The 17470-nt window shown below is 37.0% G+C and overlaps 2 protein-coding genes across 7 annotated transcripts in view; both read left to right on the top strand.

Moving 5' to 3' along the window:
- The window catches only part of NRDC (nardilysin convertase), a 101121-nt gene that overhangs the window by 21706 nt on the left and 61945 nt on the right, over nucleotides 1-17470 (top strand). For 4 of the 6 annotated variants that reach the window (XR_010410941.1, XM_064589150.1, XM_045897706.3 and 1 more), the window contains exons 2-3: nucleotides 13378-13705; nucleotides 16702-16835. Coding sequence is in view for 5 of the 6 variants with exons in the window: in XM_064589150.1 (XP_064445220.1) it covers nucleotides 13378-13705; nucleotides 16702-16835 (462 nt within the window). In the remaining variant the exon portion in view is untranslated. The remainder of the gene's footprint in view (nucleotides 1-13377; nucleotides 13706-16701; nucleotides 16836-17470) is intronic. The other 2 variants (XM_064589152.1, XM_045897708.3) reach the window with 1 other exon arrangement.
- Nucleotides 1204-8304, top strand: LOC123858524 (uncharacterized). Its single transcript, XM_064587436.1, is given in 3 exon segments — nucleotides 1204-1460; nucleotides 7497-7981; nucleotides 7984-8304. Coding segments are annotated over 3 exon segments (882 nt in total). The 3' UTR covers nucleotides 8124-8304.

Here is a 17470-nt window from a genome sequence, read left to right on the forward strand (position 1 = left end):
GAAGTTAGCAGAGGTTGGTTTATGAGGTTTAAAGAAAGAAGCTGTCTCCATAAGACAAAAGTGCAAGGTGAAGGGGCGCCTGGTGGCTCTTTTGGTTAAATGTCTACCTTCTACTCAGGTCATGGTCCCAGGGTCCTGTGATTGAGCCCTGTGTTGTCGTCCACGTTCCCTGCCCAGCAGGGGAGTCTGCTTCTCTCTCTCCTTCTGCCTCTCCCTGCTCATGCTCTCTCTTTTGCTCACTCTCTTTCAAACAAATACATACGTACATACATACATACCTTAAAAAAGCAAAAAGTACAAGATGAACCAGCAAGATGTAGAAGCTGCAGCAAGTTATCCAGAAGATCCAGTTTAGATAATTAAGGAGGGTGGCTACACTAAACAACAGATTTTCGGTGTAAATGAAACAGCTTTCTATTGGAAGAAGATGCTGTCTAGGACTTTCATAGCTATAGAGGAGGAGTCAGTGCCTGGCTTCAAAGGACAGGCTGATTCATGCTAGGAGCTAATGGTAGCTCATGATGACTCTAAATTGAGGCCAGTTCTCAGTTACCATTCTGAAAATCCTAGGTCCCTTAAGAATTATGCTTAATCTACTCTGCCTCTGCTCTATAAATGGAACAACAAAGCCTGGATGATAGCACATCTGTTTACAACATGGCTCACTGAATTTTTAAGCCTACTGTTGAGACTTACTGCTTAGAAAAAAAAAAAGATTTTTAAAAATATTACTGCTCATTGGCAATGCATTTGGTCACCCAAGAGCTCTGATGGAGATGTACAGTGAGATGAATGTTGTTTTCATGCCCGCCAACACAGCATCATCTATTCTGCAGCCCATGTATCAAGGAGTAATTTTGACTTGTTGTAAATCTTACTATTTAACAGATTTTGTAAGGCTATAGCTGCCATAGATAGTGATTCCTCTGATGGATCTGGGCAAAGTAAATTGAAAACCTTCTGGAAAGGATTCACCATTCTAGATGTCATTGAGAACATTTGTGATTCATGGGAAGAGGTCAAACTGTCCGCAAATACATGAGCAGGAGTTTGGAAGAAGTTGATTCCAACTCTCATGGATGACTTTGAGGGGTTTAAGATTTCTGTAGAGGAAGGAACTGCAGATGGGTGGAAAGAGGAAGAGAACTAGCAGAGGAGCCTGAAGATGGGACTGCATTGCTGCTACCTCATGATAAAACTTGAATGGCTGAGGAGTTGCTTTTTATGGATGAACAAAGAAAGTGGTTTCTTGAGATAGATTATACTCCTGGTGAAGATGCTATGAAGATTGCTGAAAGGACAACAAAGGATTTAGAATATTACATAAACCCAGTTGATAAAGCAGCATCAGGGTTTGAGAAGATTAATTTTGAGAGAAATTCTGTGGATAAAATGCTATCAAAGAACATTGCATGCTATAGAGAAATCATTTGTGAAAGGAAGAGTCAGTTGATGCAGAGGCAACTTCATTGTTGTCTTATTTTAAGAAATTGCCTCAGCCAACCCATCCTTCAGCAACCACTACCATCATGAGGCAGAAACTGTGGACATTGAAGCAAGACTTTCCACCAGCAAAAAGATTACGACTCACTGAAACCTTGGGTGATGATTAGCATTTTTTAGCAATAAAGTACTTTTAAATTAAGGTATGTATTTATTTATTTTTAGATATAATGCTCTTGCACACTTAATAGATGACAATATATGGTAAACATTAAGTTATATACACAGGGAAACCAAAAAGTTCATTTGACTCGCTTTACTGTAATATTTGTTATTGTAGCAGTCTGGAACGGAACCTGCAGCATCTTTGAGATATGCCTGTATGCAGTTTGCTCTTTGATTTTGTTTATGATGCTTTGTTTTAGAAAAGTTTTAAATTAGAGTACAGTGAAATCTTTCCATTTTTTTTCCTTTATAAACTTCTGGATTTTGTGTCTTGTTGAGGACAGATTTTTCTTCACCCCAATATTATAACAAGATTTCCTCTTAAATACTTAAAAAATACTTTTAGAACTTTTTTCTTTTAGCTCTATAATCTCTCTGAAATTTATGTGTTGAGTGTAAGGAGGTAGATATGTTTTTTTCCCTCAGATGAATTGCCTGTTTTTTCAGCATCATTAATGAATTATAAATGGTGTTGTAACAGTATTATAAACACTGCTGTTTCTAGAATGTCCTTTCATTGATCTGTAAGTGTTCCTATACCAATATACTGTTTGAATTCAATTGATTTAAAAATTTCTATTTTTAGGGGTGCCTGGGTGGCTCAGTCGTTAAATGTTTGCCTTCGGCTTAGGTCATGATCCTGGGATCCTGGGATCGAGCCCCACATCGGGCTCCCTGCTTGGCGGGAAGCCTCCTTCTCCCTTTTCCACTACCCCTGCTTGTGTTCCCTCTCTTGCTGTCTCTCTGTCAAATGAATGAATAAATAAAATCTTTAAAAAAATTTTTAAAAATAAAAATTTATATTATTATAATTGGTAAGGACATTTCCCCTCATTGTTTTCCATTTTCAAAATGTTCTTGCCAGGTGGCTCAGTTGGTTAAGCGACTGCCTTCGGCTCAGGTCATGATCCTGGAGTCCTGGGATCGAGTCCCACATCGGGCTCCCTGCTCAGCAGGGAGTCTGCTTCTCCCTTTGACCCTCCCCCGTCTCATGCTCTCTCTATCTCATTCTCTCTCTCAAGTAAAAAAAAAACAGAAAACTTGCTATTTATGTGACTCTTCTCCACATGAATTTTGGAATCAGTGTGTATGTCATGATCCACAAAAAATCTTGTTGGTTTTTTTTTTTTTTATTGGAATCGCCTTGAATTTAGAGACTCATTTGGGGGAGGAATTTATATCTTTACAATATTGGGTCATCCCATTCAACAGTATGGTATGACTAGTCAGGTCTTCTATTTTCTTCTGCAGTTTTCTAGTTTTCCTTATGTTGATTGTGGTGAGTAGTAGTGAAAAGAATGGGTTCTAGTGCCATGCTACTTGGGTTCAGTCTCTGCCAAGTTTGGGCAAATGAAAAACCCTTTTTGTGTTTCAGTTTCCTCATCCATGAAATGGGAGTAATAATAACTAATTAGGGTTATTGTGAGGATGAAATTAAGACATGTTGAGACATGTAAGTTAACACATGTAGTATGTTAGCTAACGTTAAGTATATATTTAGGTATTTTATAGTTTCTGTTGTTTTTGTGAATAGGGTCTCATATTTAAATCTCATTTTAGGGCACCTGGGTGGCTCAGTTGGTTAAGCAACTGCCTTCAGCTCAGGTCATGATCCTGGGGTCCCGGGATCGAGTCCCGCATTGGGCTCCCTGCTCAGCGGGGAGTCTGCTTCTCCCTCTGACCCTCCCCCCTTTCATGTGCTCTCTCTCTCATTCTCTCTCCCTCAAATAAATAAATAAAATACTTCTTTAAATTGGTTATCTTTGGTATAGAGGAAAGTTCATGATCTTTTTGTTCATGTTTTGTTTTTCTAAATTCTCGCATTCTCTAGGTAATCATATATTTTACAATGAATTGTTTTAGCTTTCAATATATTTGCCTTATTTATTTATTTATATTTTGGATCATTTTTCATTGACTAGGACTTCCAATACAATGTTGAATAGAAGTGATGATAAAGGACATTTTTTTTCATGACTCTTTAAATGGCTTTGATGTTGATTTATGAAAGTTAACCCTCTATAAAGCTAAGGGCTTTGTGTGTTTGTTCTTATTTTGTTAACTAGTGGGTTTTGAATTTTTATTAAATTACTTTTATTATACAAATAACAAATTAACATTTTTATTACAAAAGTTTGGAAAAGTACAGAAATTATGGAGTATAGGGAAATTATAAAGCATGGAAGTTCTTTTGTATGCTGCTCTACTTTTATTCCTCTCTTTCTGTATATAACTGTTATATTTGGTTTCTATCCTTTTAATTCTTTTGTGATACCTTCATATACATTTAATGTGTACATGTGTACATATACTTTTATTTAGTTTTATAAAACTAGGAGTTAGATTTTCATTTAGCAGATATTAAGTACCTATCATGTATCAGGCATTAACCTTCTTTTGTTCATTCAACAAACATTTCTTAAATGTTTCCGAAGTGCCAAACAATGTCTCTGGTGCTGTGGTATATCTGTGAAGAAAAAGAATAGCTCTGCCCTCAGAGCTGATATTCTAAAGGTGCAGACAAGAGAAAGGAAGGGAAGGAGGAAGGAAGGAAGGAGCCAAGTGTTGATAAATGGTGTGAAAAGTTAAAGCAGGATAAGAGAGGAGAGAGGTTGGGGTGCTGTTTTATTTATTATTTTAAAAAATATCTACTTTTTAAAAAGATGTATTTATTTTAGAGAGAGAGCACATGTAAGCAGAGGGAGGGGCACAGGGGAGAGAGAGAGCAAGAAAGAGAGAGAGAATCTCAAGCAGACTCCGTGCTGAGCACGGAGCCCGACGCAGGGCTCAATCCCAAGACCCTGAGACCATGACCTGAGGCAAAAGCAAGAGTTGGATGCTTAACCAACTGAACCACCCAGGCTCCCTAAAAATTTCTGATCTGCTAACAGTGTCCTTTTCTATTTTGAGTCTGTCATGATTTTATTCTCAAACAAAACCAAAACAAAATATAACCACAAAATTTTTTTATTTACATGTGATTTTTGGTATGAAAGTAGATAAATCCATATGTTCAGTCTTTCATCTTAAGCCAGAGGCTCCTTTCCTTGTCTTTCTTTGCACATTATTCTTCCCAGTTTCTGCTAGCCTGACTTTTTTTTTTCTTTTTTTAATTGAATAAATTTGGCATGTTGTAACATTGTGTAAGTTTAAGGTGTAAGGCATGTTACTTTGATACATTTATATATTGAAATATTGCTGATATAGTGATGTTTATCACATTACATAATTATAGTATTGTCTATATTCATTATATGGTGCATAAAATCTCTCTGACTTGTTCACTGTTCATTATAAGTTTGTACCCTTAAACACCATTCCTCTTAACTCCCACCCCATCCCATCCCCTGGCAACCACCATTTTATTCTCTTTTTTACAGGTTTAACTTCTTTAGATATGACATATAAATAATACCCTACAGAACTTGTTTTTCTCTGTCTGACTTATCTCACTTAGCATAATGTGCTCAAGGTCTATCCATTTTGTCCTTTCTCCTGGCTAAATAATATTCCATTGTGTATATATTGCCATATTTACTTTATCCATTCATTCATCCATTTTTGGGCATTTGGGTTGTTTCCATATCCTGGCTTTTATGAATAATACTGAAATAAGCATGGGTGTGTGTATTTCTTGTCAAATTCCTGTTTATATTTCCTTTGGGTATATACCCAGAGATGGAAATGCTGGATCACATGGTAGATCTATTTTAAATTTTTTGAGGAATCTCCACATTGTTTTTCATAGTAGTTGGACCAATTTACATTCCTACCAACAATGTTTAAGGGTTTTCTTTTCATTTTCACCAGCACCTGTTGTCTCTTGTCTTCTTGATGATAGCAATTCTTTTTTTTTTTTTTTTTTAAGATTTTATTTATTTATTTGAGAGAGAGAATGAGAGAGAGAGCATGAGAGGGGTGAGGGTCAGAGGGAGAAGCAGACTCCTCGCTGAGCAGGGAGCCCGATGCGGGACTCGATCCCGGGACTCCAGGATCATGACCTGAGCCGAAGGCAGTCGCTTAACCAACTGAGCCACCCAGGCGCCCTGATGATAGCAATTCTAACAGGTGTGAGGTAATACCTTATTGTGGTTTGGATTTGTATTTCCTGGATAACTATGATGTTGAGCATCTTTTCATTTGTCTGTTGGCCATTTTGATATTCTCTTTGGAAAAGTGTCTATTTAGTTCTGCCCATTTTTTAATTGAATTGTTTTTGTTGTTATTAAGTTGACTGTGTTCTTTATATATTTTGAATATTAACTCCTTATCCAATATATGGTTTGTAAAAATTTTCTCCTGTTCTGTAGGTTGTCTTTTCATATTGTTCTTTCTTTTTTTTTTTTTTTAAAGATTTTATTTATTTATTTGACAGAGAGAGACAGTGAGAGAGGGAACACAAGCAGGGGGGATGGGAGAGGGAGAAGCAGGCCTCCCGCCGAGCAGGGAGCCCGATGCGGGGCTCGATCCCAGGACCCTGGAATCATGACCTGAGCCAAAGGCAGCCACTTAACCGACTGAACCACCCAGGCGCCCCTCATATTGTTATTTCTTGGGCTGTACAGATGCTTTTGGGTTTGATGTAGTTCCATTTGTTTTTTTGCTCTTTTTTTTTTTTTAAGATTTTATTTATTTGAGAGAGAGAACATGCAAGGAGGGAGGTGCAGAGGGAGAAGGAGAAGCAGACTCTTTGCTGAGCAGGGAGCCTGACACGGGGCTTGATTCTAGGACCCTGGGATCATGACTTGAGCCGAAGGCAGACGCTTAACTGACTGAGCCACCCAGGTGCCCCTCCAATTTCTTAATACATGTCTTCATTGCTATAAACTGTACTCTCAGAATTGCTTTTGCTGTGTCCCACAATATTTGATATGTTATATTTCCATTTTCAGTTGTGTTGGGATATCTTTTTTCTCTTTTGATTTTTCCTTTGACCTAATTGTTTAGATGTGTCTTTTTTAGTTTCCACATATTTGTAGATCTTTTCACTTTCCTTTTGTTGTCGATGGCTAGTTTCATACTATTGTGATCAGAGAAGATACTTGGTATGATTGCAGTCTTAAATTTGCTAAGATTTGTTTTGTAGCCTATCATATGATCTATCCTGGAGAATGTTCTGTGTGCACTTGAGAAGAATGTGTATTCTGCTGCTGTTGGATTGAATGTTCTGTATGTCTATTGAGTACATTTTTTTTAAAGTTTTTTTTTATTTGTGAGAGAGAGAGAGCACAAGCAGGGAGAGCAGCAGGGAGAGGGAGAAGCAGCCTCCCCACCAAGCAAGAGCCTGATGTGGGGCTCGATCCCAGGACCCCGGGATCATGACCTGAGCCGAAGGCAGACACTTAACTGACTGAGCTACCCAGACACCCCAGTACATTTGTTCTTAAGTGTGGTTTAATTTCAGTATTTCCTCTTGATTTTCCCTCTGGATGATCTACCGATTGCTGATAGTGGGGTATTGAATTCTCCTATAATTATTATATTGTTGTCTGCTTTTCCCTTAAGATTTGTTATTATTTGCTTGATATATTTTGTTGCTTGAGTGTTGGCAGCACATATGTTTATGATTGTTATATCTTCTTGATGAACTGACACCTTTATCATTATATAATGACTTTATTTTGAAGTCTGTTTTGTCTGATCAAAGTATGGCTATGCCTGCCTTCTTTTGGTTTCACTTTGAACCTATGTGGGGTTTTTTCATTTGTTTGTTTTTAACCTATGTGTGTCTTTAGTGCTGAACTGAGTCTCCTGTAGGCAGCATATAGTCAGGTCTTGTTTTTTTTTTTTTAATCCATTCAGCCACTCTGTGCCTTTTGATTGGTGAGTTTAATCCATTACCTTTGGGGGTTATTGATAGGTAAGGATATACTACTGTCATCTTTTTTGCCTTCTGGTTATTTTGTTTCTCCATTGTTTCCTTTTCCTTCTGCTTATGTCTACCTTTGTAAGTTGGTGGTTTTCCATGGTGATTTGTTCAGTCTCTCCTTTTTTTTATGTTTGTATCTCTGCCATAGATTTTTGCTTTGTGGTTATCATGAGGTTTACATAAAACATTTCATAGATAGGGCAGGAGGAGTGGCAGTGGCCAGGCAGCCCAGCTTCAAGAAAGATTTCTGCCCCTGTGGCTGCAGGCACCTGGTGCACACCTGCCCCACCACGATACTCAAGAGGAAGGTCAGCTCCACTGAGGGGGTGACAAAGGAGGAACCCAAGAGGAGGTCATCAAGGTTGTCAGTTAAACCTGCTCCTGCAGAAGTGGAAACGAAGCCAAAAAAGGCAACAGGAAAGGATAAATCTTTAGACAAAAAAGTGCAAAGGGGAGAAGGGGAGCAAAGGGAAAACAGGCTGAAGCGGCTAACCAAGAAATGAAGACTTATCTGCAGAAAAATGGAGAAACTGAAAATGAGGAGAGTCCAGCCTCAGATGAAGCAGGAGAAAAAAGCCAAGTCTGATTGATATCATATACCATGTCTTATCAGTGGTCCCTGTCTCCCTTCTCGTACAATCCAGGGGAATATATATATATTTTTAAGATTTATTTATTTTAGAGAGAGAGAGAACATGTGCACATGCAAGTCGGGGGGAGTGGCAGAGGGAGAGAATCTTCAAGCAGACTCTGCACCTAGCAAGGAGCCTGTTTTGGGGGGAGGGGGGCTGGGTCTCCTAACCCATGAGATCCTGAGCTCAGCCAAACCAAAGAGTCAGAAGCTCAACCCACTGACTGAGTCACCCAGGCTCCCCCAGGGGAGTATTTTTTTTTTTAAGATTTTATTTATTTATTTGACAGAGAGAGACGCAGTGAGAGAACACAAGCAGGGGGAGTGGGAGAGGGAGAAGCAGGCTTCCTGCGGAGCAGGGAGCCCGATGCAGGGCTCAATCCCAGGACACTGGGATCATGACCTGAGCCGAAGGCAGATGCTTAACCGACTGAGCCACCCAGGTGCCCCGAGGAATATTTTTATCAACTGTTTTATAAATGCAAGTTTTTTAGTAGCTCTAGAAATATTTTTTTTAAATATTTTTTTTTAAGATTGTATTTATTTATCAGAGAGAGAGAGACAGAGGCAGGCAGAGTGAGAAGCAGGCTCCTCCGATCCCAGGACTCTGGGATCATGACCTGAGCCGAAGGCAGACACTTAACCAACTGAGCCACCCAGGCGTCCCTAGAAATATTTTTAAGAAGGAGGGAATCCCATCTCATCCCATTTTTTAAGTGTAAATGCCTTTTTTTTTTAAGAGGTGAAATCATTTGCTGGTTGCCTATTTTTTGGTACAACCAGAAAATAGTGGGATATTGAATGTGGGAGGCCTTGATTGTCTTGGGTATCAGCTCAACATTCCGTAGATGGGGTAGTTTTTATATAAATACCAAACATACTAAATGGCAATTTGGGGGCAGTTGTGCATTTAATATGTCTTGAACATTCATTTTTTAATTTTTTTATTTATTTAATTAATTAATTTATTTTTAAAGATTTGTCAGAGAGAGAAAGCGAGAGTGAACAGCATAAGCAGGGGGAGCGGCAGAGGGAGAAGCAGGCTCACCACAGAGCAAGGAGCCCGATGCGGGACTCGATCCCAGGATCCTGGGATCATGACCTGACCTGAAGGCAGATGCTTAACCGACTGAGCCACCCAGTTGTTCCAAACATTTTTTTTTTTTTAAGATTTTATTTATTTATTTGACAGAGAGAGACACAGTGAGAGCAGGAACACAAGCAGGGGTGGGGTGGGAGAGGGAGAAGCAGGCTTCCCTTGGAGCAGGGATCCCGATATGGGGCTTGATGCCAGGACCCTGGGATCATGACTGAGCCAAAGGCAGATGCATAACCGACTGAGCTACCCAGGTGCCCCTGTCTTGAACATTTTAAATTACTTCTCTTCCCGTGTTGTTTTTGGTAGAATTGTTTCCTAAAGAAAACTACTCCTTGATCTTGGCTCTCCCTGTCAGAATTTTGTACTCTCTGTAACATCTTGGTTGTGGTGTCCAGTTTTTCTAGTAACTTTATTAATGTGCTGTGCAAGATAAAAAATTTGAGTATGTAGTGTATATGGTATTGTGAATTAATGGGACTTAATGTAACAGTGTATCAACATTTGATGATATATTGGTACTTGAAATACTGTTAAGGAAAATTTGCCTCCAAATTTTAAGCTGGAAGGTCACTGGAATAACTTTTGGAAAAGAATCACAACTACATGATTTTTTAGATTTTTGGTATGTATGTTAAGAATTGTACAAATTGAAATGGCTGACCTGATCCTTAGAATAATCAATAAAAACTTAATTATGAAAGAAAAAAATATTTCATAAATGAAATAGTCCTTTTTCTTCTGATACCAGTTTATCTTCATTTGTCTATAAAAGTTCCATCATTTTACTGTTCCCTTTTTATATTTTTGATATCACAAATTACCTCTGTTTATGCTGTGGTTTTTTTACTTAATTATAATAGCTGTAGTTATTTTTAATGTTCTTTTCCTTTAATTTTTATGTTATAATTAAGAGTTTAACATATTCTAAAAAAGAATCAGTTTTCTAATTCTATATATCACCTTAATTATAGTTTAGTGTACATAGGTCTTTTTGTTCAGCTTGAAGAGCTCCTTTCAACATTTATTTTAAGGCAAGTATAGTGGGTCTCCTGGTGGTAAACTCCCTTAGCTTTTGTTAGTCTGGGAAAGCCTTTATTTCTCTTTCATATCTGGAGGATAAGTTTGGCATATAGAGTATTCTTGGCTGACAGTTTCTATCTTTCAACATTTTGAATATGTAATTCCATTCTCTCCTGGTCTGTAGATTTTCTGATGAGAAATCTGCTCATAGCCAAATGTGGGTTTCTTTGTAAGGTTACTGTCTTTCTTTTCCCTAGCTACCTTACATTTTTTTTTTATCATTGGCGTACGGCAGTTTTATTATTATTTTTAAAGATTTTATTTATTTATTCATAAGAGACAGAGAGAGAGAGAGGCAGATGGAGAAGCAGGCTTCCTGCTGAGCAGGGAGCCGGATGCGGAACTTGATCCCAGGACCCTGGGATCATGACTTGAACCGACAGCAGACGCTTAACCATCTGAGCCACCCAGGAGCCCGGCAGTTTTATTATTTAAAAAAAAATTTTTTTTAAAGATTTATTTTTAAGTAATCTCTACACTGAACGTGAGGCTTGAACTCACAACCCTGAGATCAAGTGTCACATGCTCTACTGACTGAGCCAGCCAGGTGCCCCTCAACAGATTTAATATATTTTGGTGAAGGTCTTTTTGCATTGAGATAATAAGGTATTCTATTGGCTTTGTGGACTTGTATATCCAGTTTCTTTTCCAGGTTTGGGAAGTTGTCAGCTATTATTTTGTTAAATAAACTCATTGCCACCTATAACCTCTCCTCTTTTTCTGGAATACCCATTATTCTTATGTTGGCTTTTCTAATGAAGTTTAATAGCTTTCATCACTTTAAAAAAATCTTAAGTTCTTCTTCTTTTCCACCAGGATCATTTCTAGATTCCTATCTTCCAGCTTGTTAATTCTCTCTTCATCTCTCTGCTCAATTTCTAGTGCATTCTCATACCTGATTAATTGATTTCTTCAGCTCTGGGTTTTTTTTTTCTCTTTGGTAAAGTACTCCTTATGTTCATTCATTATCTTTCTGAGATCATTGTATTGCCTGAGTTTTTTGTAGCTTGTTGAATTTCTTTATAATATTTTGAATTCTTTATCAGTTAGATTGCAACATTCCATGTCTTTGGGTTCAGTTGCTAGAAAATTGTCATTTCCTTTTTGTGATAAAATATTATGTTTTTTAGGGGTGCCTGGGTGGCTCAGTTGTTAAACTAACGTCTGCCTTCGGCTCAGGTCATGATCCCAGGGTCCTGGGATCGGGCCCTGCATCGGGCTCCCTGCTCAGCCAGGAGTCTTCTCCCTCTCCTACTCCCCCTGCTTGTGTTCCTTGTCTCACTGTGTCTCTCTCTGTCAAATAAATAAAAAATATTTTAAAAAATATTATGTTTTTTGATGGTGTTTGATGAAAAGTGCTTCTGCTGCAGCACTTAAGTAGCAAACACCTTTCTTATTTAGGCAAGGTTTTGTTTACTTTGATTTTAACAGTTTAACAGCCTGGTAAATTAGGAGCCTTCTTTTTGTTTTCCAGGAGGTGGCACTATAGTACACCAGAGCTGATTTATTGCTAAGGTTGGAAGCAGATGATTTAGAAAGAGAAGGAAGGAAGGGAAGGAGGGAGGGAGGAAGGAAGAAAGGAAGGCAGGAAGGAGGCAGAGTGGGGGGAGGTGTATACTTAGCATTTGAGGCTTTGGGTATGCCCACAGCCTGGTAGGAGGATCCTCCAGTTGGGGTACCCAGGAGTCTGTGGGCAGTCTCCTTGCCTGAACCCAGGATACACAACGGGAGACATTTTCTTTCAGTACTGGTTGTTTGCCTACTTCCCTTTTCTTTCCTTCCCTACAGTCATTGCTGTTATTCCTCAGAGCAATGGGTCCCTTCAGCTGCAGAATTCACAGTTGGGCAGACCTCCACCCACCACCTTGACCCTCTGTCTCTTCTGCCAGCAACATTGTGCTGTTCTGCTGCTGGACCTGGTGACACTAGCTCCCACAGCCTGTCCATGGCCCAGTCTACCCACTTTGAGTTACATGGGTGGATGTCTCAGGTTTCCTGGTTTGCTGTGCAGAGGCAGTTTTTTTCAGTTACAGAGGTCCGATTAGTTGTAAATGAAAGAGGAGAGAAAAAAGGAACAACTCACCGAGCTGTAGTACTTACATCATTTCCAAACATTTTTCATCTTGAAAGCTCAACTTAAGTGTACCTTGCTTTAAGGGCTTCCCTTATTGCTTCCTTCTTTCTAACATGTTTAACATGTTTAGTGCTATCATTCTGGATTGTACTGGCTTAATTGCATCATATTTTACTAGACAGTGAATGCCTGGTGGTAAGAAATGTGGTTTTATTAACTTTACTCTAAATGTAGTATGGTAGCTGATATATTAAAGGCTGCTGAGTAAATGCTATTGAATCACACACGAAAGAATAAGTATAAACAGGAGAAGTTTATAGTAGGCATCCTATCATCAAACTGGCATAGCAGTTTTACTAATAGGATAATCATTTTCCTGCTAGGCTACCAGACTGTGGGATTTAGTTTTCTTAGAGATGTAGCTACTTTTTTAAGTCCATAAAAGCAGTTCGGGAAACTGGTATAAAATATCAAATACATTGTATCAAAGGGAAGGAACAGAGTTTAAATATATGAGATTTTGCTTTAATATTTAAGCTGACCTGACTGCTCTGTGTATTGAGTGATATGTTTCTGTTAGGTTGAGTCTTCTGGTATGATAAAATATTTAAGTACTTATAAATTAAAGAAATAGTTAAGGGAGGGTGAATTGTGGGCTTGTTGTCTGTGTTTAACTTCTAAATTTTGGTATTTGAACAGGTAAATGTATTTTCATAGTTCAGAATTAAAAAATACAGTGAACTGTCTCTTATCTTTTCTCTTTGGCTACTCAGAAAGTGATAAGCTTCTGAGGTTTCCCCTCTGCAGAAACAACTAGTTTTATTAATATAAACATAGTATTGGGTGTGTGTGTATGTATATGTACTTTTTTTTTAATTCTGCTAAAATGATCATTTGTGTTGGTGTGTGTAATGAATAGCTGACTCAAAATGTTTTGTGATTTTTTTTTTCTTTAGATACATCAAATTACGGAATGGCTTGCAGGCACTTTTGATTTCAGACCTAAGTAATATGGAAGGTAAAACAGGAGATGCAACAGATGATGAAGAAGAAGAAGAGGAAGAAGAGGAAGAAGAGGAAGACGACGACGACGATGACGACGATGATGATGATGATGAAGATTCTGGAGCTGAAATAGAAGATGATGATGAAGAGGGTTTTGATGATGAAGAGGAGTTTGATGATGATGATGAACATGATGATGATGATCTTGATACTGAGGATAATGAATTAGAAGAATTAGAAGAGAGGGCAGAAGCTAGAAAGAAAACCGCTGAAAAACAGGTGTGAATCATGTTTATTATTATGTCTTTTTCTAATTTGGGAATTCTTTGGGATAATTCCTAAACTCATGTTTTATTTCTTAATGTCAAAAAATAAGTGTATATTCATTTTTTGATCTTCAGGAAAGTTCTACTTATTCTGTATAAAAATAACATTTTAAAAACATTTTGCTCTGATTATAAAAGTATAGAAGCTCATTATAGAAATGGATGGAAAATTTAAAAAATGTAAAAATCACTCAATCATAACTCTCAGAAGTAATCACTGGTAATATTTGAGGATTTGTGTAATTCTTAGCATGGAGAAGAGGGATAAGAGAGTATATTATCTTTGGAGAGACTCGAAAAAGAAAAGACCAAGATAGTATAGAGTCCTCACCTGGGCCTGTGGTTCTGAGAGTCATCATGGGTAATTTCTGTTTAGTAATTTCATGTGTTTTTATCTCTTTTTACGGGAAAGCATCAAGTAATTTGGAGGAATTGAAATAAAAATGGGCAGTTGAGCTTAGTGTAATATATATATAGTTGACTGTTGAACAATGTGGGGTTCAGGGGTACCAACCACCTGTGCAGTTGAAAATCCTTGTATAACTTTTGGTTCCCCTAAAATTTTACTACTAATAGCCTACTGTTCACTGGAAGACTTACTAATAAGATAAATAGTTGATTAACACACACATTTAAAAAAAAAGATTTTATTTATTTATTTGAGACAGAGTGTGGGAGAGAGAGCATGAGCATGGGGGCAGGAGCAGAGGGAGAGGGAGAAGTGGGCTCCTGGCCCATGCGGGGCTTGATTCCAGGACCCTGGGATCATGACCTGAGCTGAAGGCAGATGCTTCACCAATTGAGCCACCCGGGTGTCCTGATTAACACATATTTTGTATGTTATATGTATTATGTACTGTATTCTTACAATAAAGTGAGCTAGAGAAAAGAAAACATTATGAAGAAAATCATGAGTAAGAGAAAATACATTTACAATATTGTATTTATCGAAAAATATCCAAGTTAAGTGGACCTGGACAGTTCAAACCTGTGTTAAGGGTCAAGTATAATAACAATAAGTAAATATATCAATAGGTCTTGATGAGGAGAATTTCCCTCTCTGGATATCTTTTAAAGAATGCCTCCTTTTTACAGTAGGGAGTACCTATATTAGAGGATAATATTTTTTGGAGACATTACAGTTGAATCGATCAGCAAATGTTTGTTAAAATCAGTTTCTTGACTATCGATAATACATTCAACATGATATAGTCAACATACAAATGAAATAAGGTTAATATTATTAAGGCTAAAATCTAGATGTCAAACATATTATACTAAGACCAAAATCTAGATGTCAAACATATTATACCATAAGGTGGTCAGCCCTCAGAGACATAAAGATATGAGAATACAGGTAGTAGATATGTTATAAATAAATCCTTTTGTTGATAGTCACTCTTCCTAGAAAAATTATTTTCTTAAAGAAGATTGTAACAGTTTTTTCACTAAGTTATTGGGGGAATTGGGTCATGTTTTTAAGAATCTATTTGCCCCTTGCTATATATATTATGAGTGATGCCTGTTTTGGGGTAACATGATAGGATAAGTGGTATTAGTTGGAAAACTTCAGGAATAAAAATGAAAATACTGAAAAGAAAATACTTGATACTCTATGAATAAATCAGGAACTGGTAACATTAATTTAATTTAAAATAGACCTCATAATTCCAAATAGAGCAATAATAGAAAGGAAGAAATTACAAAAGTCACAGAGTAGAAAGAACATGGACAGTCAGGAAACCTGAGTTCTAATTCTGGCTCTGTCTCTGGATGGTTTTATGCCTTTTCATTTTCTCATTTCTAAAACAACAGGATTAGATTATTCACATACTTTTTTAAGGGTTGTTTTTTTTTTTTTAAGTAATCTCTCTACCCAACATGGGGCTCGAAATTACTTGATCTAAAGAGTTGCATGATTGTCCCTAGATTATATACATAATTTTTAAGGCCCATTTTAGCTCTAAAACTGATTATGTCATAACTTTATAACTGAATATTTCCCATCTGAAAGTTTCTTTGTATACCTGTCTATTAACAACTTTTCCCATGCTTTGGACTTCTTTATATCTTCTGTCAACTGATAAGTAAAACTCTAGGGTTAAATTAAAAGCTTGTTTTGACAGCCAGTTTTATTGTCAAGATGTAATAAAATACCTTAGATTTGTATAGCAGTTGTGAACCCCTTTGACAAATGAAGATGTGCATCCAGTGTTTTGGTACCCCTTTTTTTTTTGCTTAGGTGGATCAAACTCTAAATGTTTACCTTTTCTAGAGCATCAGGATCATATTGTAGTGATCATTTAAAAATGGCTAAAATGCTGCCTTTCTTTTCTGAAAACTCAATATGATATACTCCCTTATAAGATATTGATAGCTAATGTTCTGGATCATATTAGAAAGCAACGCAGGAACCTAATATAGTTTGAAGATGAAATCAAATTGTTCATTCAGATGGAGTGGTTACACTCATGAAAGGAAAGGTCCTATGATTGTACATTGGAAATGGTTTATATTCATTGGAATAAGTGTCTGTAACAGGGAAATAAAGTTAGTCAGGATAAGAGGTGCCTTAAGAGTAGTTTAGGGTTTTGCAGTGGTTTTATGATTTAATTTTTATTTGAAAAATGTGGACCTTGTTTAAGGTAAATATGAGAATTAATAAAAGAAGTGGAAAGAAATGATTTTGAGGTTTTTGGAGAACATTTACCTAATTAAGAGTTAACTACTTTTCTGAGGATCATTTTCATCCCCCTCCATTTTCCTCCTCCCAAAAGGAAGTTGTTTTTGATCTGAAAGGTTTGATAAATTAACAAGGTTGAAATTTAAGTATGATAAATACAGAATTAATGATTTGTTCAGGGTTTTCTTAAGTCAGTTCTCAAGTATGAATTTCTCAAGTATGAATTTCTTGGGTAGATAATTCTCAAGTATGAATTTCTTTTCTAGCAATCGCAGAGCCTGTTTTTGCTGTGGTCAAAGCTGACTGATAGACTGTGGTTTAAGTCAACTTATACAAAAATGTCTTCAGCCCTGCTGGTCGAGACAAGAAATCTTTATGGGGTAGTTGGAGCTGAAAGCAGGTTAGGCACCTATTAAACATCACAGAACAGGTTAGACTGTGGTTTGAAGAAGTGGATATTCCCCCATGTTTTAACTGAGTTTATGTTCCTACGTCTTCAAAATGGGATTTACAGTATCAAACGAGGCTGTTTGGTTCTTCTAAAAACATATTTTCATTTTCTGACACATGGTTAGACTTTGTACCAGGTACACCCTCGCTCTTAAAAGTTCTCTTTCTAAAAGAGTAACCATTTATCAAAACGGTCTTTGACACCAAATATGTTAGCCTTTTAAAATTGGCATTTGAAAAAGTTGGGGAATTTAATAATTCAACTTCCTATTCCTCAAGGATTCAGATTGACTATTTTCTTCTCCTGTTTTGTGTCTTTTAATTTAACAATGATATAATGGTATGCCCTAATCATTTTAAGTGGTATACCTGATCATTTCTATTGGTATACCTAATCATTTATAAGTAGTATACTTCTTGACCATCTGTTTTGTTAAAAGCTCTGATTTGCCCAAGGTATTGGGAGAATATCTACTGATATATGTAATCTGTATATGAAGAAATGAAGAACTAAAAAGCCTCTTTAAAGTTTAGTTCTATAGATTTTTAGTAAAGATTTTCCTTTTTTAACCATTTACTTTATTA

This window comes from Mirounga angustirostris, unplaced genomic scaffold (assembly GCF_029215605.1).
Source record: "Mirounga angustirostris isolate CCGP_5_RB_7025 unplaced genomic scaffold, mMirAng1.0.hap1 SCAF_4, whole genome shotgun sequence".
NCBI lineage: Eukaryota > Metazoa > Chordata > Mammalia > Carnivora > Phocidae > Mirounga > Mirounga angustirostris.